The following is a 22,752-nucleotide window of genomic DNA, read 5'->3' as shown; positions in this document are numbered from 1 at the left end:
CTGGATGAAGGAGCAGAGAGTGCACTTTTGGACAGTGGCATTGCCAGTCTTGGAGGAGAAACGCATTAAATGTTCTAGCAAATTTAAAAAAACACGAAAAAATTTTAAGCCAAACTGCAGCATGACTGTCCTCAAAAGGGCCTGTTGTATCTGTAAGATTAGATGTCCAGCGCATCCCCTCCCCTTACATTAGATGTCACCCCACCATCATAAGTCAAGTCCACCACTCTCCCTTACATCACAGTGCACCTCCATTTCCTTATGCTGCTGCTGGGAAGAAGCTGGATGCATTGCTTGAAAGCAGAAAGGAAGGGTCTGGAGGAGGACCAGAGGAGGGCTGGAGAGGTGCGAGGGCCACATGAAATGGCCTGGAGGACCAGATTCGGCCCGCGGGCCTTGTGTTTGACAACTGATTTACAGCAACTATTGTGTCTTTTTGGAATATTTTTTTTTTTTTTTTACATAAAAAGGAAAGCTGATCATTATAAAGCACCCCTGTCAGTGCTGGTTTGTCCAAAACCCAACTGCTCCATCTACAGGACAGCTTGCTCTGTTAAAAAACAAAAACACATACTTAGGTGACTAAAATCACCAAATAAAAATTAACAGAAAGTCTAAAAAAAACCAAAAACAAATGCAACCATCACAACTGGTAAGCTGCAATACAATAAATGATGGCTTTTGGGTTAAATACCGCTTTAAACGGACACAATGAGAATGCATTATAATCGCCCTTTAATATGCATTATCTGCGCTGAGTACGCAATTCTCACTGCGTAACAGTTTTTAAAGCACTAGTAGTAATCAATTTCCACCTTAATTCATTGCAGCTTGTCTGTGTATAAATGGGGTGGACAGGAGATGACATGATGGTTGTATGTTTTTGTGTACAATGCACTGTGGAATATGTCAACACTAAAGCCTAATACACACGGACCGAATTTCAGGCGGCACCGACCGATTCAATAGAAAGTGGCCGACATAGGACCCGTGTGTACTGCAGTTCGGCTGGCTTCCGTCGAAGGCTCATGACTGAAAAAGGTCTGCCAATGGCCGAGAGCAATGACCAGAGTGTTCTAGCAGGGGGCCCCTGTCAGAACACAACAGCAGGGTAGATCATTGTACCAACATCGCATCGTTAGTACAGCGGTTCTGACCCGAGTCGTCAGTTTTTTTCCGTTCAGCCCGCTGGGTTAAAATAAAAAATAAAAAAACTTGTAGTAAAATAGTTAATCTCTTTTTCTTAAACAGCACACTTGTCATTGTTTGATTGGAGCATTTCCCCACTGACCTCTACACTTAGCTGATGTATGACTTACCAATTTAGATTGGAGATGGCCATCAAAGTTAAACCGTCAGCATTTTTTCTGCTTTTCACTCTCACCCTGCATTTAATTAATTTATTAAAATCAGATGATTTTTAAATATATGGAATTATAGCCCTAAAACATTTCATTTACACAGGTGATTCAGAATCACCCAAAATAAATGTAAAAAGCACGCGTACAACTCCATACAAATAAATGCAGTTAAATGCATACGAAAGCAGCACACATATAATTGTGCTGCCCATTCAGCAATGAATTATAAAGTATACTTTGTTCATGTCTGTTTTAATCCAGCCATAAAGCACATTGGTCAGCACAAACTTCCTAGTGCACTTGAATGTTCACTATTTTACATTGGAGGTTGCTTTAAAAAAAACTGACACAAACTTTGAATACAGTATAGTCAATTGTTACATAGATTTAAAATGTATAAACTTCCCAGCAGACAGCACAGCAAATGGAATAACAATCTGATGTGCCCAAGAGGTCAGCAAACATGTAGTAACTTTTTTCTGGAGGGAATCAGTGCTGTAACAAAGGAGTAACACTAAACATGTAAAGGTACATTGTATTTTTTTTTTTTAGAATAAGACACAAACATGAAAGTCTAATATATCAGTGAACCACATCATCAGCCATGCTTACTCACTGAACGCACATTAACCTAAAATTTACAAAACCATAAAAAAAAAATACTCTTATTGAGTAAACTGTCCTTGTCATGCATTTCGGCATCTATATATAATGCTTTACAGGAATGGTTAAAAAATGGATTAACACTTCTTCCAGATGCCATATCACCACCACTTGATCTTTAAACAGCAGGCACTTTCCAAAAGAGGTTGCTCCTTGCTACAAATAAAAGTTGTTGCATCAACAGCAGAGGGTAAGAGCAGTCACATCTCCCTCATTGTTCAGTACATAACAAAATGTGGGTTTTCTTTTCACTGGGACACACGGGAACAAGCAAGGAGAAGGCCGCAGCAAAGTTGTGTGCAATTTGTGCGCCATACCTAAAAAAAAAACTGCAGTTGTCACATTTGATAAGAAAAGAAAGTCATCTTTTAAATTTCCACTTTCAGTACCACAAGAATGGTTATGTTTCTAGTGTGTGAACTGCACCCAACTCTTCACCACACTGGGGCCTGAGATGCTCCGGTACCATACTTGGTCATACATCTTTCCTTCATAGACCTTGCCTCTCTAGGTTATGCATTCTCTTCAAGAGGAAATACTAGCCGTGTTCCTCTATTGGTAATTTCATAGTCTCCTCCAAGTTCACGCTCCAGTGCTTCTTCTGAACTGCTTTTTGTTCTTCTGCCATCTAGGCTTGTGGTAGCTGTGTGAGAGCCTGAAGACCCATTAGCTGTGATGGTGGTGTCTCCGTAAGTCAATGTGAGGTCTCCATCATTAAGAATGAAATCTGCATCATCTTCTCTCAACTGTTCTGAATTCTACATTGAAAGCATAAAGACACATAATGAGTTAGTCAATTTCTACAAATTAAAAAAAATTGATTATGTACAGAATCCTCGGCCAGCCCACAGACCAGGTTTCAGAGTGCCCATGTTAGTGTGTAGAATCAACATTATTCAAGTGTGTACACAAATCTACAATAACTGTGGAATTTACCAGAGGGGCGCTTAACATTTTATTTGAAATATGCATGTAAAGTCCAAGTTTAAATGCTGCCGTTTCCCACATTCTTTATGGAAATACATTACATTTAGCTCCCTTATAACTGACCGAAAAGACTGACGGTAACCATAAAGGCCAGTTGCACATGGGGGGTAAAAAATAAAGGCCAGTTGCACACCGGGGGTAAAAATAAAGGCCAGTTGCACACGGGGGGCAAAAAATAAAGGCCAGTTGCACACGGGGGGCAAAAAATAAAGGCCAGTTGCACACGGGGGGTAAAAATAAAGGCCAGTTGCACACGGGGGGGTAAAAATAAAGGCCAGTTGCACACGGGGGGGTAAAAATAAAGGCCAGTTGCACACGGGGGAAAAAATAAAGGCCAGTTGCACACGGGGGGTAAAAATAAAGGCCAGTTGCACACGGGGGTAAAAATAAAGGCCAGTTGCACACGGGGGTAAAAATAAAGGCCAGTGGCACACGGGGGTAAAAATAAAGGCCAGTTGCACACGGGGGTAAAAATAAAGGCCAGTTGCACACAGGGGTAAAAATAAAGGCCAGTTGCACACGGGGGTAAAAAGTAAAGGCCAGTTGCACACGGGGGTAAAAATAAAGGCCAGTTGCACATGGGGGTAAAAATAAAGGCCAGTTGCACACGGGGGTAAAAATAAAGGCCAGTTGCACACGGGGGTAACATTTTTTTTTTTTTTTACTGATCTGAAATGGAGATACATCGTTATCCATGTCCCATTGCACACAACTGAGTATAAGTGCCCTCTTCCCATGAAACAAGCCTCCCTTATTACTTGGTAACCATTTTCTCCTCTCTGGGGCCAGCATTCACATCTCATTAAACGTATTTAGTTAAACACCATAAAAGCACCCCACTTGGTCAGGAAGGCCAATGCCTGAGGTTCTATGCTCAAAGTATATCTCTATCCAAACTTTTAATCGTTTATTTAGTAGAAAATTATTAAAACCCCCATCAGATTTTTTTTCCCTGTCTATGTCCCATTTGGGAGAGTTCAATTCCTGTTCAGAAGATACAACAGAAAATGAAAGGAAATGTTTAAAAAGTAATTTTAGGCAGCTGTAACCAGAACAGGCGTCCCCTATGAAATAGGGTACTTTAGCTACGATTGCGGTTTGTAAAATTCTGCATTTCCCATCACTTTCGGGCCCGGTGACAACAGTCAATTGTGGGGGTCAATTTCACCTGCTGGCACAAGGACAGCAATACAAACCTGACAGATGTTCTAAACCTTCCCCACTTTATACAAAACTAGAAAGAAAGGTTTTGACTATAAATAAAGCTGAACATTGAACAGAATTCCTGGGTTTTGGTGCTGCAAAGCATTTTCAATAGATATCTAAAAAACATGCTTTCAATTTCAAATATATCAGTTTAACTACTTTAGTTACGCAACAGCTTTGCTTTAAATTAGCTTAGGGCTTGCCGCTCTGTACATCCCTCCACCCTTCCCCACTGAGACCCTAAAACATCTAGCACAATTTATTTATGCGTTAGATTTTAATAATTATCTAAACCCAGCTTTGGATAAGCTCTCCATTGCTAACCAGGGTGAGTCCTCTTCTTCGCAAAATACAGTTTTTGCTAACTTTTTAAATAAACTTGGTCTTAAAGACTTGCGAAAACATGTGAGCTATAAATGTTATTCCTGTCATTCAGCATCCCATAATGGTTTGTCAGGAATAGATCTAGGACTTGGTAACTGTCATGCTACCCTTTGTGGAGGACTCTGCATATGAACCTAGACTCATCTCTGATCACTCCATTCTGGGTGAGATTGTCAATACCTGGTCCCCCCCATGCATCCCTTGTGGCGGGTCAATCCGTTCTGGCTGACCCTTTTCCAAGGGACCCATCTACCTTTCTTAGGCAGAATGTGGGAACAGCCTCAGCGGCTATAGTATGAGCCGCCTATACAAGGGGGCTTATTATTAGAGCGACAGCGGCTGTCAAACGTAAATCTAAGGAATCGAAGGAGGGTCAGATTAGAGCTACAGAGCAGGAAGGCTAGTCTGGTTGCTGATCCTAACCCTATTACTCAAACCAGGTGGTTGGAGGCTCAGTCTCTATAGAACTTGGTGGTCCTATCTGTTGCTAAAAGGAAACGCTACTTTTTACAATAGTGTTATTTTGAGGCGAAGGAGAATACTGGCCAGAGCACAAGAAGCTCCTTCTATAAATGCTATTTGTTCGAGTACTGGAGACCTATATACCTCCCAAGCAGATATACCAACTACACTTCATTAGTTTTACAACGAGTTGTGTGCTTCCAAGCTCACTACTACACCTGCCAAATTATCGACATTCTTAGAGGTTTGTGCCTTTCCTAAACTCACTGGGTTAGAACTAGCTATGCTTAACTTTATCATGAATAAATATAGCAGGGACCACTATCTGCACAAAACAAGCGCTTGGGAAGAAAGTAAAACAAATATAAAAAACCTTCAATGGGTCAATGAGTGTAGCCAATTAAGGCTGAAGCAGCTACCACTTAGACCTGCTAGCTTGCAAGTGTTACTCGTACATATACAAAACAAGGCAGCACTACATATCAGTGAACACAGTCCAACTATTATAGGTGTGTAAACAAACAATGCATTAAAAAGTCCAATATCTATTGCACATATAGGTTATTCCACATGTTGATGCAGTGAAAAAAACAATCCTATACAGTGTTTAAAAATAGTTCTCAGACGTGAAATACTGCTGAAATGGAGGTCGGAGGATCCCCCCACGCACGACTCGTGGCGGTGGTCGGTGACCTCGGTGTTGCCCCTATGACGACTGACTTATGAGAGTAGACAATGTCCGAGGAAGTTCGACAAGATATGGTCTGCGTGGAATGATGCTTGTGATGTATTTGACCCCACCCCCCATCTGAATATAGTGGATGGTCTCACTTGTGAGGTATTGCCGCCCCCCCCCTTTTTCCTTTGGCTTCCCCTTCATCTCTCCATTCTTCATCCCCCCCCCCCCAGTCTTATACACATGCTACCATTGGAATGTAAGCCATGATGGCGAGTTAATGATATAAACTGCTTATTGTGTATGACTGGATTCTAGCTAAGTTTGTATCTCCTTAAGATTATGTGGGCGGGAACCCTCAGATAATCAGACTTATTAATTTAATGACAAAACATGTATGCTAATGTAGCTGTAAGCTGATTGTATTGTAATGCTGAATTGTCTAATAAACTTTTCTGTTTAAAAAATAAATAAATAAAATAGTTCAGTTGAAACAATGCAGTAATGAACTGTCACCATCACCTCCACACGTCAGAAGAACAGGGGATATTAAAAAAACAAACAAAAAAACACACCCTTATAAGTGACAATGCTGGAATATAAGCATCAACACCAATCTTGAATAATTTCTCTGAAAATCCATTCAGGAGCAATAGTTGGACTGTGTTCACTGATATGTAGCGCTGCCCTGTTTTGTTTTGTATCTTAACTCTATCATGATCGAAGAGGTCACAGAGGCTTTGGCAGAGGCCCCCATGAATACATCCCTGAGCTCTGATGGTTTCCCTTCTGAAGTGTATACCAAATATGGGAACCAACTCCTACCCTCCCTATTGCAGGTGTTGCATGAGGTAGCAGATACTGGTGGACTATCGGCCTCTACGCAGGAGGCGATTATTATTGTCCTCCCAAAACCGGGGATAGACAAACTTCTCCTGGACTCATAGTCTTTAGTTTTTACTGAATATGGATTTTAAGCTCTAGCTTGAGTCCTGGCCACCAGACTTAAGTTATAGGCAAACTCATTCATGGGGATCAATCAGGGTTTATTCCCTCTAGATAAAACGGCAAACATCAGGTGCCTTTTCTCAACATACAAATGCTGGTGGACAACCCAGGGGGCAGGACCAGTCTCTCCTTAGATGCTGCCAAGGCCATTGACAGCGTTGAGTGGCCTTACCTCTTGGAAAATACTAAAAGCCATACCTATATAGCACAGTACAATAGGGCAGTTCTAGGGATCGCATAATGTCAAAGAATTCACCAAATCTGCAGCTAATGGTAGTCAAAAAAGCACTAGAGGGCATGCCCTAGAAATTAGAAGGTCATCTAGACATCCAAAATAAGCAGTGATAGAATGTACTTTTTAGTAGCACATTTCCAGCAATAGGCTTGGATGGGGGGTAACCAGGTAGTTCAGATTCTGTAGTTACATGCATCACATTTGCTAAACCTGCCTGCGATTTCCCATTTAAAGACTGCTCTACGTGCCCTTCCTTCTAACTGCACCACTGCCAATCTCTTGTGGCGAGTATGGGTCTCCGAGCACCTCTCCATGTATTACAAGACTTTTGGAAAACTACTCTTATATGGAATAACCCTAGTTACCCAGAGCTGGCCAAATTGGAAAGATTGCATGATTGTAGAAAAAAAAAAAAAAAAAAAAAAAAAAAAGTTTACTTTTCATGACCAGTTTATACTTGGGGACGCAACCTTTAAGTAACTTGAGAAATTACGCTATGAAATCCTTCTGTCCCACAGGCAATTTTACCAATACTTAAAAATACCCCCTTTTTAAAAAAAGTGATGCAAACTGCTGGGTGGAATGGATTGAGAGATATATATATATAGAGATATATATATATATATATATATATATATATATATATATATATATATATATATATATATATATATATATATATATATATATATATATATATATATATATATATCCCTGTGCTATACAAAACCCTGCTACCCTCAGAAGTAGGTCACCCTGATCAGAGGATGAGTTCAGTGGTGAACAATGGGATATGGCCCTAGAATTTGAACCCCTAATTTAATTTTTTTTTTTTTTTTTTTTTTTTTTTTTATTCTTTTTTTCACTTCAGACTCCACCCCATAGAGTGTGCATTATATGCTCATGTTCTGCGCACCTGCCCATTGCATCTCTATGTTGGTTTTGCATCATGAGTGTCGCTTCTTCTTGTGTGAAAGTTTTTTTTTATTTTCTTCGTGTTTTTTTTTTTTTTTTTTTTTTTTTTTTTTATATATATATAAATTTATATTGTTGTTATTTATTAAATGTCACTCCTCCTATTCCAGAGGCACATAAAGATTACATTTTTATTTTATCCCCCCCTTCTCCTATCCCCCCCATCCCCCCTATCTCACCTTCAACAATCTCCTATATCTCTAGTTCTTTCAAATTTTTCTTCTAGTGTATCTTTTAAGCCTCTACCCTTAATTTTTCTGCATAACTCCACGATTTCTTGAAAGTCCTCCATTTATCCCATTTCGTGATTTGTAAGATGTTATTACCCTCCATGCCCTCTTTTATTTCTTCCATTCTGTACGTTTCTTCGACCGCATCTATCCACTCCCAAATTGAGGGGCACTCCACTTCTTGCCACCTCCTTGGAATAATTCTCTTAGCAGCATTGAGTAGGTGCGGTACAAGCGTTTTCCTATAACTTTTTATACCTTCCTCCCCCCCATGGAATAGGATGACCCATGGGTCCATCTTGATCTTTTTCCCCGTAATCTCTTCCACACAGGCCAAGATTTTTTCCCAATACCTCTTAATCTTGGTACATCCCCACCAAAGGTGTGCCATATTTCCTGGTGATCCACATTCCCTCCAACACTCTCCTGTCTGATCTTCTTTAAATTTTTTTAGCTTATCCGGGGTCATGTACCATCCGGATATGCATTTAAAACACATCTCCGCCGTTCGACTATCTACCGCGGAGGAGTGTGTCAAAGCCAACATTTTATCTATTGTGCCCTTATCCCGTTGTGTTCCCAATTCCCTTTCCCATTTTTTAATGAATGGAGGTATTTTCTGCTCATCCATCTTCAATAGAATTCTATATAGCTTTGAAGTAGTTCCTTTTGCTTTTTCCATGAAGCATATTTTTTCTAGGTCTGTTAACTGATCTCCCGCTCTCAGTGGGCCTGGTAGATCCTGGATAAAATGTTTAAGCTGCTGGTACCTCCATTCATTAATTTCCATTAAATTCTTTTTAGCTTTTAGCTCGGGTAGTGTTATTATGTGACCCTCTCTTATTATGTCCCTTAATTGTGCCGTGTCCTGTTTAATCCAATTCCCCCCAACTTGTATTTTACCTGGTGCGAAATAATCATTATTTTTCAGTGCTATAAAAGGTGAATTATATTCCTTCTCAATTTTTTTGTAGACATTATCCCATATTTTAAGTGCATTTTTTGTTATTTCATGTGCGTTTTTATCTAGTGTTCTAAATTGAGGAGGATTCCATATTATCTTGTCCAACCTCGTCTGTGCTAACTCATTTTCTAAACTAACCCACCTTTTTTCTTTGTTGGCTCTGGCCCACTCCACCACCCTTGTCATTACCACTGCGTCATAATATCCTTTGACGTCTGGTACCGCTAAGCCCCCCTTTTTTTTTGGTTGTTTTAGGGTCTGGAGTGATATCCTATGTTTCTTATTTCTCCATATGTAATTCATAATTATTTTTTTTAGAGCAGAGAATAGTGTTCTCGGGAGGGCTATGGGGATCATCTGAAATTTATATATTATTTTAGGTAAGATAACCATTTTGCAATAATTGATTCGTCCTATCCATGATATTGCTCTATTTTCCACTCTTTTTGTTTCTGTCTTAATTTCATTTAATAGGGGAATGAAATTTATCTTATACATTTTTTTTATAGAATTTGCTAACAATATCCCTAGGTATTTGAGTTCTTTAACCCAGGCGAACTGGTACTTCACTTTCAAGAATTGCTCTTCCGATTTACTTATATTTATACTCATAATCTCCGTTTTAGTGAGATTTATTTTGAAGTTCGAGATTTCTCCATAATCTCTACATAGATTTAATAGATTTGAAATTGATGTTTTGGGTTTGTCCAAATAGAAGAGGATGTCGTCCGCAAAAGCAGAACTAATTTAATTGTTGACCTCCCATTATAGCTTACCCAAATATGTATATCTCATCAGGTCTAGTTCTTCATCAGAACCCCTAAAAAAGAAGCTGTTCAGGTGGGATAAGAGAGATGTACCCATCTGCTGTATGCCCTCTCTCCTCTCCCTATATTGGAGGAGTTTTTTTGGGGAACAGATACCTAGCTTTATCCCACAGTATTTGTAGCTGCGGCCTCTAAAAAAAAAATTCTGACTGAAGAACCTCTTCGCTGCACAAAAGCACATCAAAAGTGCATCAGTATGAAAAAGCCCTAATAAATAATAGTGAGTGAGATGAAAAGCAAGAAAAATGAAAACCTGTGTAATATACTCACATTATATACTTGTGGGCTTGTAAAACATCGGGCAATCAAGCCACACCAGCTGGGCAGTGTTGTAGTTAATGGAGGACCACTATGTGTCAGCATAGGCTTCAGATAACTTTTTTGGACATTAAGGAAAAACTGACATATTTTAGACAGAGTTATATAGTTATGTACTGATCCATTAAATGTATACGTACATAAAGAGCAATTCCACACAAGTAAATGCATTCAGTGAGCTGCTAAAACTACCTTGTTTAAAGTGTATGGAAAGTCAGAAGATTTTTAATCTTAATGCTTCTATGCATTAAAATATAAAGCATGCAGTTTGCCGCAGCCCGTCTTAGCACCTCTAATACCTACCTGAGCCCAATCTCTCGCCATCGATGTTTATGCGATTCTCGGCTGTCGGAGACTCTCCCTCCTGATTGACGGAGACACAGAAGTGGCGCCATTGGCACCCGCTGCCGTCAAAGCCAGCCGAGAGAGAGACACACACAGACACACACAGAGAGACAGCTCCGTGTCTAAATGACTCAGCTCGGGTGCCCCCATAGCAAGTAGTTTGCTGTGGGGGGCACTCGATTGAAAGGAGGGGCTAGGAGAGCCGAAGAGGGAGGCAAGAAGAGGAGGATCTGGAATGCCCTATGCAAATCCATTGCAACAGAGCAGTTAAGTATAACAGGTTTGTCATTTGCGCTCTGTGAGAATCTTCAAAGAACGTGGCCATGCAGGGCTCCTCCCACCAGCGTCACTTCATAGAGGACTACAAGGTCCAGCAGCTTTGCTTTTAATTCGCAACTACTTGGGTGTACAATGTACAGCCAAACAGCTTACACACAGCCTGCAAGAGCCATGCTTAGCACCCACGATCAGTAGATGCTTTCCAGGCTCCCAATTAAAAAAAAAAAAAAAAAAAAAAAATTGTTTTTACCTGCAAAAATGTGTGCATTAATTTTATTATCTTTTTAAAAGGTGAACTTATCCTATACGTCTTAGTATAACTAAAAATAAAAACAAACAATCAGCACAAGAGTCATAACTTACAGTTATTATGATGTGTGAAGTCTAAATAGAGGGCGCGGAGCTGGCAATTATCTGCCTGACCCCATTCATAGATCCTGGGTCATTCATAGAGGCTATAGTACAGCTCCTATGAGTAGAAGAGCGGGTGAACTTCTTTCACTCTCGTTTCAAGTAGTACTGATATACAAAAATTTCTAAAAAAACTTTATGTATCAGTACTACTTGGACCTAGAAGAAGAAAGCCTGTCCTGAAAATGCAAAAAGTGTTAGTGCAAATAAACAAAGGATCATGGACAGGATTCCAAGATACATATAGTGTCCACCTTATCAAAAACAACTGACATAAAACAACTGACATAACACAACCGACACAAAAAAAGATACTTGTGATCAAAAGTATACCAGAGCCGAAACACCCAGGCGCTCTCCTGTCGTGTGCGACTCTTTTCAACGGCTTCTCCACCATCCTAAAAGCACCATAAAATACACATTGTGAAAATCATTCATATCCAAATATATCACTGGCAACAGATGTCATTAGACAACAATCCTATCTGTTACATTAAGATAAAAACAAACACTCTGTGCTGCAGGAGCTCGCCTCCTCATTCTTACATAAACCCGATCCAGAGATGTGCAGGAGAGCAGCGGCTCTTGCCACTGTCCCCACTCCTCATTGGGCAGACTAATAGCAGCAGTAGCGATTGGCTCCATCAAATGCTGCAAGAAGGGAGTGGGGAGCGGGCCTAGCAACCCGTTCTGTGTCAATAAATGCAGACTGGGTGGCTTGGCAGCAAGCCCCCATGGGTGCCACCAGGGAACGTGGCTTTTCCTGGGGGCACTCTCTGAAGAAAAGGGGCCTGGAGCATCCACAGGGGTCCCCAGAAAAGGGTAGTCACAGAGAAGGCAAGTAAAGCATGTTTGTTATTTTGGTTTAAAAAACCCCACAAAGGTTTACAAGCACTTTAAGGGCTACAACTGCTTAGTATTGAAGCAAACTGGAAACACTGTAAATCCAAGGATATAAAAGAAAACGGGAGAGGGCGGGACTTTAAATGAAGCATGTTCGGGGAAAGATTACAATAGGTTGGGGAAAAAAAAAATATATATCTGGAATAAGTTAAATATTTTAATACTTTCACACAATGCATCGTACATGACTATATTGCATTATTGAAGAAATTGGTACACATATACAATTCACAGACTTGATTAGGGAAAGAGGTTATTTAAGCAGTGACCTGAGTGTACACACAGAAGGTACAATAAAATATACTGCAGTGAACACATATTGAAGCATGAAGTTGGTAGCTCTACGCGTTTCGTGACTTTGGTCGCTCATCAGGAGCAAGCATGCATTGTATTTCTGTAACGACATAAGCACATTTTAGGTTGATCCAGGGCATCCAACATTTTAGAGACCAAGAAGACTAAGACCTCACAGGTATCTTCTTTTTCCCCCACTCAGCACATTCATCCATTCTCATTGTTTTCATTTCACAGCCTTAGTTTAAAGTTTTTCTCCCTCATCGTTAACACATTCAAATCTTATTTACATTTAGCTATTTCCCCATCTTTCATTTACAGTTACCACTATTCACCGACTCCTGTCCATACATCACTTCTTGCTTGATGCCTGCGCAACCTGGGTGCGTCCTGTTTGGGGGCCAGTGTCCTATAGTATCCTGCCACAGTCCCCGGTAGGGGCTGTCCTAGCCCATGGGGACCTGTTGGGGCTTCACTTCACAGTGCCGGCAGCATTTGGTTACCTGCTGAGTACCATCTGGGACCTTGATTTGTTCTTGGTCTCTAAAATGTTTTATGCCCTGGATCAACCTGAAATGTACTTATGTTGTTACAGAAATGCAATGCATGCTTGCCCCTGATGAGCAACCAAAGTCGCGAAACGCGTAGAGCTACCAACTTCATGCTTCAATATGTATTCACTGCAGTATATTTTATTGTACCTTCTGTGTGTACACTCGGGTCACTGCTTAAATAACCTCTTTCCCTAATCAAGTCTGAATTGTATATGTTTACCAATTTCTTCAATAATGAAATATAGTCATGTACGATGCATTATGTGAAAGTATTAAAATATTTAACTTATAAAACTTATTCCAGATATATTATTTTCCCCCAACCTATTGAAATCTTTCCCAGCACATGCTTCGTTTAAAGTCCCGCTCTCTCCTGTTCTCTTTTATGTGCACGAGAGCAGCGGCTCTTCTGGGTCTCTTCCTACTCATTGGCTGAGACAGCAGCGGGAGCCATTGGCTCCTGCTACTGTCAATCACAGCCAGTGAGCCAATGAGGAGAGAGCTGGGGGTCGAACCACATTCCAAGTGTCAAAGGATACACACGGCAGCGGCTCGGGAGCAAACCTGCTTGGGTGTCCCAACACTCGGCAGGCAAGAGGGGCCAGGAGTGTCAGCAGGGGACCCAATAAGGAGAGGATCTGGGCTGTTCTGTGCAAAACCACTGTACACAGCAGGTAAGTATGACATGTTTTTTTTTTTAATCTGCCTTTAATATCACTTTAACACACAAAAAGGGGTTCAACTCAAAAGAAAACATGTACTTCAAACCCACTTAATCGGCTTAATAAAATGTAATGCATTGCAGCTTACCAGTCCTTAGATGTAGTGGCTGCATTTGTTTTCTTTTCTTCATAACATTTTCCCATTAATTTTACAGCAGGTAATGTTACAAGTAAAATATTACCAAGGTGGCTGCTCTCACTTCTTTTACTGCGTCTATGGAGGCAGCAATGGCTATCACAAAGGTTAACCATCAAACATGTCTGCCATTGTTAATATCACTCCTCCCCCATGAAATGAAGATGAACAGTTTACTCCTCTTACCGACTGCCCTACGTACATTTACTGTGGGACGTCGGCTCCTCTGTGCAAAATCACGAAACGGTATGTGATTTTGCACTTCTGGGTCTGCGGCGTGCACCGCCAGCAATCTGCTCCCGCTGCGATTGGACATAATGGGAGCCAATCAGGCGATGTTCGCTGGGACCCACCAATCGTTCCGGACAGAGACAGAACAGCGGTCTGCCTATGTAAACTCTGTCTTCCCACAGTTAAAGCATCCCCCACACAGTTACAAAACACTCCCTAGAAACACATTTAACCCTTTGATTGCCCCTCATGTCAACTCCTTCCCTGCCAGTGTCATCCGTACAGTGACAGTGCATAGTTTTCAGCACTGATCACTGTTATTGGTGTCACCGGTCCCCATAAAAGTATCAAAAGTGTCACCTAAAAGTGTTCAATTTGTCCACTGCAATGTCGCAGGCCCGCTTTAAGTCTTCAATTGCCGCCATTACTATTTAAATATAAATAAATAAAAATTCCATAAATCTATCCCGTAGCTTGTAGACGCTATAACTTTTGTGCAAAACAATATATACTTATTGGGATTTTTATTTACCAAAAACATGTAGCAGAATACATATTGGCCTAAATTGATGAAGAATTTTACTTTTTTTTTTTTAGCTTACAGAGCTGAAGTGGTTTAAGAAGCAAGACAAGTGTTTTTCTGTCAATTTAGCTCACAGAAAGTGGCATTTTTTGGCAAGATCAATAGGTATTTTCTGTACTTACTGAAAATGTTTAGCCTGAAAAGATTTTTTTAATAAAAAATAAACACAACACCTTATGCAGCCACCACATTTAAGGACTTATAGGCTGCAACAGGTTTGTTCCTAGATTTTGTTCTGCTTTAACCTCTTTAGCCCCAGAAAAATGTACCCCCTTCCTGACCGGGCCATTTTTTGCGATACGGCATGGCGACGATTTAACTGACAATTGCGTTACGTTTTAGCGTCTACAAAATAGGGGAGAGATTTTAGGCATTTTGTTTTATTATTATTATTTTTTTTACTACTAATGGTCGGCGATCAGCAATTTATTTGGGACTGCGATATTGCGTCAGACAAATTGGACACTTTTTGGGGACCATTGACATTTATACAGCGATCAGAGCTAAAAATTGCCAGATTACTGTATCACTGTCAGGGAAGGGTTAACACTAGGGGGGCGATCAAGGTGTTAAGTGTGTGTTCCAACTGTGAGGGGATTGGACTGACTGGGAGAGAAGACAGATCTTTGTTCCTACTTACTAGGAACACACGATCTGTTTCTCCTCTCCTGATGGGACAGGGATTTGTACACACAAATCTCCATTCCTGCTCTCGTGCCCGCAATCGCAGGTGGCCTGTGGTGATCCAGACAATTAACCCACTGAGAATGCAGTGCTGCTAATAAGGCAGTACCAACAGTGCGGTTGTACAGAGCCCCATAAGCTCAACAGGGGGGCCCGGGAAGCTTTATAGTAATTTTCTCCCACATAAGAAAATAGTTTTTTCTAAACATCACCCCCCCCCCTCCCTACTTGCTTTAAAGGGGAGGGGGTGTATAATTGCATTCTACAGGTGAGAGCAGCACAGGGACTTTTTTTCTATTTCAGGGCGCAGGTACATAATTGTGCTCTGCATGTTGGGAGTTTCAGCCTGCAACCCAATGCCTTCCCTGGCAGAGTGACCTCATGTAAGTGCTCCTCTCAGCACAAAGACTGAGCTGCCGACCAGCTATTGGTCCCAAGAAAACACCAGTAGCTGGCGGGACAGGGTCAGTGGTGGGGGTCAAAGGGGGTCCCGTTAGGTAGGCTGTACGGGGCCCAGGGATCCCCAATAGCAGCCCTGTGGGAAGGTTTAAACTTATTGGAAAAAAAAATTAAGAATTTTGGTACTTACTCCATGCAGGACTTGGAAGCTGTCATTAGTTGGAGGCGGGTCTTGATCCGGATCAACACCTACCCTATTACACAAACAATTCAAATAGTTTACTGATTATATCACACTAGAAAACTGAGGAGGCTTTCATGCTCATGAAGAAGAAAACACAAAAATGCCATACACTGCATTATTTGTTTGGAAGGAGAACATTACTACAGTTAGTAAGCATACACAGGCAAGACAGGAGGTGTAAATGGACTGACAATTAAACAGGCTGCCAGGTTTAGTAAGACAACTAACTAGGGTGCCCTTAGCTCCCATAATGTAATAGCACCTTTTTTATTCTGTAATTATATATATATATATATATCTGTCCTGTCTGCATGGGCAGAATTACAACATGCTTTAAAGTAGAATTATAGGCAAAACTTTTTTTTTTTTTTCTCTGACATGTTGACATTACATCTTTCACTTGGATGTTATAAGTTGCACTAGTAAATACAGCTGGAGACAAAAAAAAGTTTTCATCGAAGGGCTGCAAAGCAACAAAATGTGATTTTAGGAGGGTGATTATTTTCTATACCCACTTTATGTGCTAGTAATATTTTTTTTTGCTTCTATGAAACTTATTTTTTTCTTTTAAAACACATCGATACACATTTAGGGGATACTCTAAATCTCCTCACATTCATAGCTACAGAAGGTTTGCTAAATCTCGAAACTTTGTCAGTGTCATTTAACACACGCTGTTTACTTTAGTGTTTTGTCACCGAATGAAACGTATGATGTCAGCAGCAGCTATTTCTAAAGAGAAAAAGTCATTTGTTTTGTCTTCATCAGCGAGTGAATGGAATTGGTCTATTATTCCACCATGGCAGCTGCAGAATGACACGGCCCATTTCAATTTGTCTTTACTTTCATTTGAAACTACTGGCCAAGACACGATGAAACAAGCGAGCCTTGATCTCGCCACAGAGCTTCCATTGTTGCGCTATTGGAGAGGAGTTTATGCGATTTGAAGGGCATATCATGGAGTCTAGCCAAAGCTGGAACAGCTAAACTCTAGCCAAGTGAATCTAGTTGGAAAACAGCACTTAAGTTTCCCACTCCCTTATAAAGTGAAACTCCATTTTTGTACAGAAAAGAAAATCACCTCCAGGTCAAGTACACATTACAAAACTTTTAGTTAACTGCGGGTGCTTTTGTTGTGTAGGCATTATGGCAATACATGGATTTGTGTGTAATAAAAGTAGGAGGGTTCGACATTTGATCACTCTGTCCCAGAATCTTTTTAGATGTGCAGCACCGTTGCACCTCAGGAACAAGCGTCGGTGCACATCATTGCTATGAATACCAATCATTTTCACTCAATGGCTGTTAATACTTATAGGAAATCTACGTTTTAAATAATAAAGGGTGAAAAATTGCAGAAAATCACAACTACAAAGTCAGTGGGCAGCACAGTGGTTTAGGGGCTACTACAATAGGGTCCTAGGTTCGAAGCTCAAGCACAACACTGCATAGAATCTTCACATTCTCCCTGTTAGCGGGTGGGTTACATGCCAAAGACATGCTGAGAGGTTAATTAACTATATGTCTACAAGTTGGTTATGCACCGTTACCACATTTTTCATGCCTGTCCCAATCCAAAAACACTTTTACCTAAAGAACGCAAGCTCCCCAATCAGCCATTCTAGAATCAGCCATGGGTCCACAGCTAGGATAACCACTGAGGCAAACATCTTAACAGTGTAAAGCACTGCCTCAGATGGCTTGTACCTTAATTGTCACTGCTCTGGTACCCAGATATGGTAAAACTTGATATTGTTCCTCTTTTCCTACCACTAGGATCTGACTGTTAGGGTCCAATTGTACGGTGTATAGTAAACTCAGCCCCCAACCCTTTAAGTTATAATCCATGGGAAACGTTTAATGTTTTTACCACGTTACAGTTTCACACACACACACACACCCTTCTGGGTCCAACTGCCCATGATGGTTTTATACCACAGGCTTTATGTGCCCTATGATTCCTCCTTAGGTACTTGACCCAAGGCCCTTACCTACTTGGGATAATGCCAGCACTTCAATCTCAGCTACAGCCATTTCTGATTGGTGCTTCTGCTGGAATGCACATAGCTAGCACTTTTCTGCAGAAACCTCAAGCAAATTGCTGGAGAGGGTTGTTGATGAAGGCCTTCCCCTACAAAATGTACTTTTGGAATTTAACCACCAAGACTGGTTTATCAATCTCTACTATGGGCTGCTCATATATGAGGTAACTAGCAGCTATGCAGGGCCCCTCAACCCTAATCCTCCAAACCCATCTCTAACATGTTTGCTTTGTTATCTCTATTGCCAGGGACTGAAGGCAGTTTCCTTAGCAGCAGATACACCAAAACTTAGAAAGTATGTTTTGTGGCTACTTGTTGCCTTCTTTACATGCATCTAGGTGGCATTGCGACTCTCTCGATCATCAACTACTACATCTGTCTGAGGTGCAACGGTTATGGCCTCATGGCAACACAAGTGACATTACCATTTATTGCTATGGCCATAGGTATGCTGGAATGTTACTTACCCAATGACCCCTGCTCAACCTGCCGTATGCCAGGTTGAGCAGGGGCCATGACTAAGCACTAATCGGAGTGTGAAACGCGTAGGCTGTTTCCCCGTGTTCTGCTTGTTTTGTAGTGCATTTTTTATCATTTTTTTACAATAAAGACAACCTTATTGTTTTTTTGCAGTGCGGCTGTTCATCCCGTCTTTCCTCATATCAATTGCTGTATGCCACAGTTCTCATCTTTATTTGCAAACTTGCACTGTTTTAACTGTACGACTGTGTAAGTTTTGTAATGTGCATTCCTGTTGGAGCCACAGGCTCACTGAGCAGGTGGGAGTGCATGCGATACAGAGCTGTTTCTGATGATTTCTTGTGTGTATCCAGTATAACTTTTAGAGGGAAGGTCATTCAGCGTATTATAGCTATATTCCAACCTTCTCTCTACTTACTTGTGCCATTTCAAGATTGCCCAGGGTGGCAGAAACTGCCAGCTCCCTCATCACCTACAAGTCTATGACAACAGAAGCCTATAGTACCACCTCTGTTCTAAGAAATGTTTCTTGCTATTGGATTTTTTTTTCTTATTTTAATATACTTTATTCTAAGTTTTATGCACGTTTCCCACATCTTTCTTCACCAATACATGTTTTACATAAATGCAGTAGGAACTCTGCTGTCTGAAGCTCCCACAAACTATTTAGTTGCCCCTTCTTAAAGGGGTTGTAAAGGAAATACATTGTTTTCCCTAAATAGCTTCCTTTACCTTAGTGCAGTCCTCCTTCACTTACTTCATCCTTCCATTTTGCTTTTAAATGTCCTTATTTCTTCTGAGAAATGCTCACTTCCTGTTATTCTGTCTCTAACTACACACCGTAACCTGGTGTGGAGAAAGCCTCTTGAGGGGGTAGGGTGCGAGCAGGCAAGTCAGGACACTCTATTTTGCAGATAGAGAAAGGAGCTGTGTGTTAGTGGGCGTCCCGACACTCCTGCTCGCCCCCTCCCCCCCTTAAAAGGCTTTCTCCACTTTAGGAAGAAAGCCTTGCATTATTGTCTGTAACTACACTGTGTGTAGTTACAGACAGAACAGGAAGTGAGGATTTCTCAGAAGAAATGAGGACATTTAAAAGCAAAATCGAAGGATGAGGTAAGTGAAGGAGGACTGCACTAAAATAAAGCAAGCTATTTAGGGAAAACATATTTTTTCCTTTACAACCCCCTTAAGAGATCCTTGGCTTGCACTTCTCAATCTCAAACACCCCTTTCTCACTAAACCCCAATTTAAAAGGAAGTCATCTGCTAAATCTTTACAGATGGGGTCCAAGAGTTGATATAAGGCTGATGTCAATGTAAATGTATCCACAATTGTGGACAGACTGGCCATAATCATGTTAGTAGGTAAAAAAAATATGTTGTTAGCATAGAATCTGGTTTGTTAGCACAGAAGTGAAATTTTCTTCGTCCATCACAAAATGTTTTTTGGCCCCTTCATTAAGGAAAAGCTCAAATTTTAGTAAAGCAACTACATAGTCTATTCAATTTATGGCTCTCTTTTAAAGAGCGACTCTGAACACACCTCAAACTACATTTCCTAATGGGGGAAAGATTTAGACAGCTCCCTTGAGCGCCACCAAAAGTCCCAAATATGGGACACATCTGAACATGTAACTGTGCTCCTCATTCCACAAGGCCATTCTCAAGAATCCATACAACGTTCTCTTAATTCTCCCATCAGATGGTTTTACCACCGACCAATTCAGACTTCTAATCTTCATTTTCACAGCGGCAAAGCAAACACAAGCTAAAGCCTGATAGTCTGGTACCCCAACAGTCATGCAAGTTAAACAAACAAAAAAAAATGGCATGGTATCGGATCAACAAAATGTTGGTGGACATTCTTTATGATAAAGTCCAGAAATGTTCCTGGAGACCCCAATGACCCCCTATGGACAATCCAACATCCACCTTGTCACAGGAATGGGGTAGTTCCTTTACATAAACAGTTTTGACTTGCAATGTGCTATTGAACTTGCTATTGAATTGACATTCCAGAAAGTGTCCACGTCCTTCCCTCTTCACAGAGATATGTAAATGATCTACAAGTACTGTCTGTCACCATGGAAGACATTTTTGTAATAAGTCCTCATAGTGAGCAGTGTTATATAGGTTTTCTAAAATGGATAACGGATGGATTTGAAACCTGAATCTGTTCTGTTCTTTAAGATGAAGTAATATTGACAAAATATGGGCCAATTTGATGTAAGATGACACTACTGCATAGTCCCCGCATATAACTGGGACAGGACTAGAGGATGGGGATGGGCAAGAGTAGGATTATCTGTGCCTTGATTGTATCCCGACATCAAGGGGGTCTGGGTGGATTGTCATTATTGCTGTGATATTAAGTCTAACACAAGCCAGCACACACTTTTAGCTACACCTATGTATATATATATATATATATATATATATATATATATATATATATATATATATATATATATATATATATATATATATATATATATAAAATATATGGCTGCAACTAACGATTATTTTCATAATCGATTAGTTGGCCGATTATTGTTTCGATTAATCGGATAATGGCCAAAAAAAAAAAAAATTTGCATTTTTTATTTTTTTGGGCCAATTTGTTGGGCAGATTACAAAACACAAATTGCCACAAAAACACATTGCATGCTTTTCTGCGGCTTCTCCATTGAAGTATATTGAACCAAAAAAAGCAAAATAGCACCATTTTGCGTTAAAAAGTCCTTGCCCTTTCCAAATACACAGCAGCTGAAAAAAAAAAATCATAGATGTGAATGTGTCCCATAGGAAAACATGTAAATGAACTGTAGTGCGTTTCTGCAAAAAGCACCAAAAACAGAGGTGTGAACCTGGCCTGAGATGCAACTTAAAAAAAACAAAAATAAGTACAAATAGAGCAAATAATCCCTACTGTAAGGGGTTCATTTTTTTACTGTGAGACAGTGAAAGTAATATTTACAGTAGCGATTTGCTTTTTTGTACTTTAAAGGGCTAATTTTAGTTTTTTTTTTAACCCCATTATGTTACTGGCCGATTAATCGATTATGAAAATTGTAATCAATTTCATAATCGATTAATCGATTCGTTGTTTCGGATATATATATATATATAAATAAAAATAAAAATCTCCTTTGTTTTCTGTCTGTACTGGGCCAGCTGGTGTTTGTGCCTTAAAATATAGATTTTTTTTTAAACAAAAAGGAAGATGAAGCAATATGATACTAAATTTACCCTCCGACAAAGACTATGCTATGACAAAGACCAATGGATCAGAACCTTAACTCTTTGGTTTGTGAAACCTCAATGGTACAGTACATCTTCATAAAAACATATGAATAAAACTATATACAATATTGAAAATGTAAATATTTTGTAAACGGCCATAATGAAAATTAATTCAAATCGTGTTTATATAAACCAGCTACCGTATTTTCCAAGTCCACTAGTTCTTTAAAAGCAAAAATCCATTATGAGCGGGGTATGGTTGTCAACCGTATGTATTATCTTATTATAATTCAGAAATCAAATTTCCAATCACAAAGTAATATGCAAATAAGTTGAAGAAAGCCAAGCACAGAGCAAATGCATATAAAAGATATAGTCCTAAAGAAGAGTAGCTAGAACAAAACCAGCTGAAAGGTTCCCCAAGGATTGTACTCAAAGGAGCGGTGTGTTAATTTCACATGGAAGAACCCAATCACCTGAAATACTGCCAACGTCTAATGGCCTCATCCTCCATCGATGGCACATGGTCACCAACTCTGGCATAGTACAAGAATGAAATGAAAATAAAGACAGGGGTATGGAAGATGATTGAGCCATTTTACTACTTGATGTGATGGCCTACAATTAAAAAATACAAACCTGTTTAAATAAAAAAAAATTAAAAAAATGCTCAGCTTGTGCTTTCATAGCTGCTTTGCTGCAGATGACTGAGGTTGGGTAACTTATGTTTAGTTCACTAGTTGTGATACCACTCACCTGATATTCAGCCAGGATAACATGGGAGTTGTTCCCCCGCCTATTACCCAGACAGTAAAAAATACAATTAGAAGAGTTGTGGAAAACATCATCCGGTGAGCATATGTGGCAGTGTCACGAATTGCGAGGGCAAATGCCATTGCTCCACGGA

At 40.2% G+C, this 22,752-nt stretch overlaps 1 protein-coding gene across 2 annotated transcripts in view; it reads right to left on the bottom strand.

Annotated features, from left to right (window-relative positions):
• Positions 1 to 1,594: 1,594 nt before the first annotated feature.
• The window catches only part of SLC9A7 (solute carrier family 9 member A7), a 113,826-nt gene continuing 92,668 nt past the window's right edge, over positions 1,595 to 22,752 (bottom strand). Inside the window, exons 12-17 of one of the 2 annotated variants that reach the window (XM_040336295.1) lie at positions 22,602 to 22,752; positions 22,322 to 22,381; positions 16,028 to 16,091; positions 11,647 to 11,729; positions 10,249 to 10,354; positions 1,595 to 2,782 (exon numbers count right to left, since the gene is read on the bottom strand). The exon at positions 22,602 to 22,752 is cut by the window's right edge and continues 3 nt beyond it. In XM_040336295.1, the coding sequence (XP_040192229.1) occupies positions 2,537 to 2,782; positions 10,249 to 10,354; positions 11,647 to 11,729; positions 16,028 to 16,091; positions 22,322 to 22,381; positions 22,602 to 22,752 (710 nt within the window). In that variant the 3' untranslated portion in view covers positions 1,595 to 2,536. The remainder of the gene's footprint in view (positions 2,783 to 10,248; positions 10,355 to 11,646; positions 11,730 to 16,027; positions 16,092 to 22,321; positions 22,382 to 22,601) is intronic. The other variant, XM_040336296.1, reaches the window with a different exon arrangement.

Source organism: Rana temporaria, chromosome 2 (genome assembly GCF_905171775.1).
Source record: "Rana temporaria chromosome 2, aRanTem1.1, whole genome shotgun sequence".
Lineage (NCBI taxonomy): Eukaryota > Metazoa > Chordata > Amphibia > Anura > Ranidae > Rana > Rana temporaria.
This window is presented reverse-complemented; position numbering and strand designations above follow the sequence as displayed.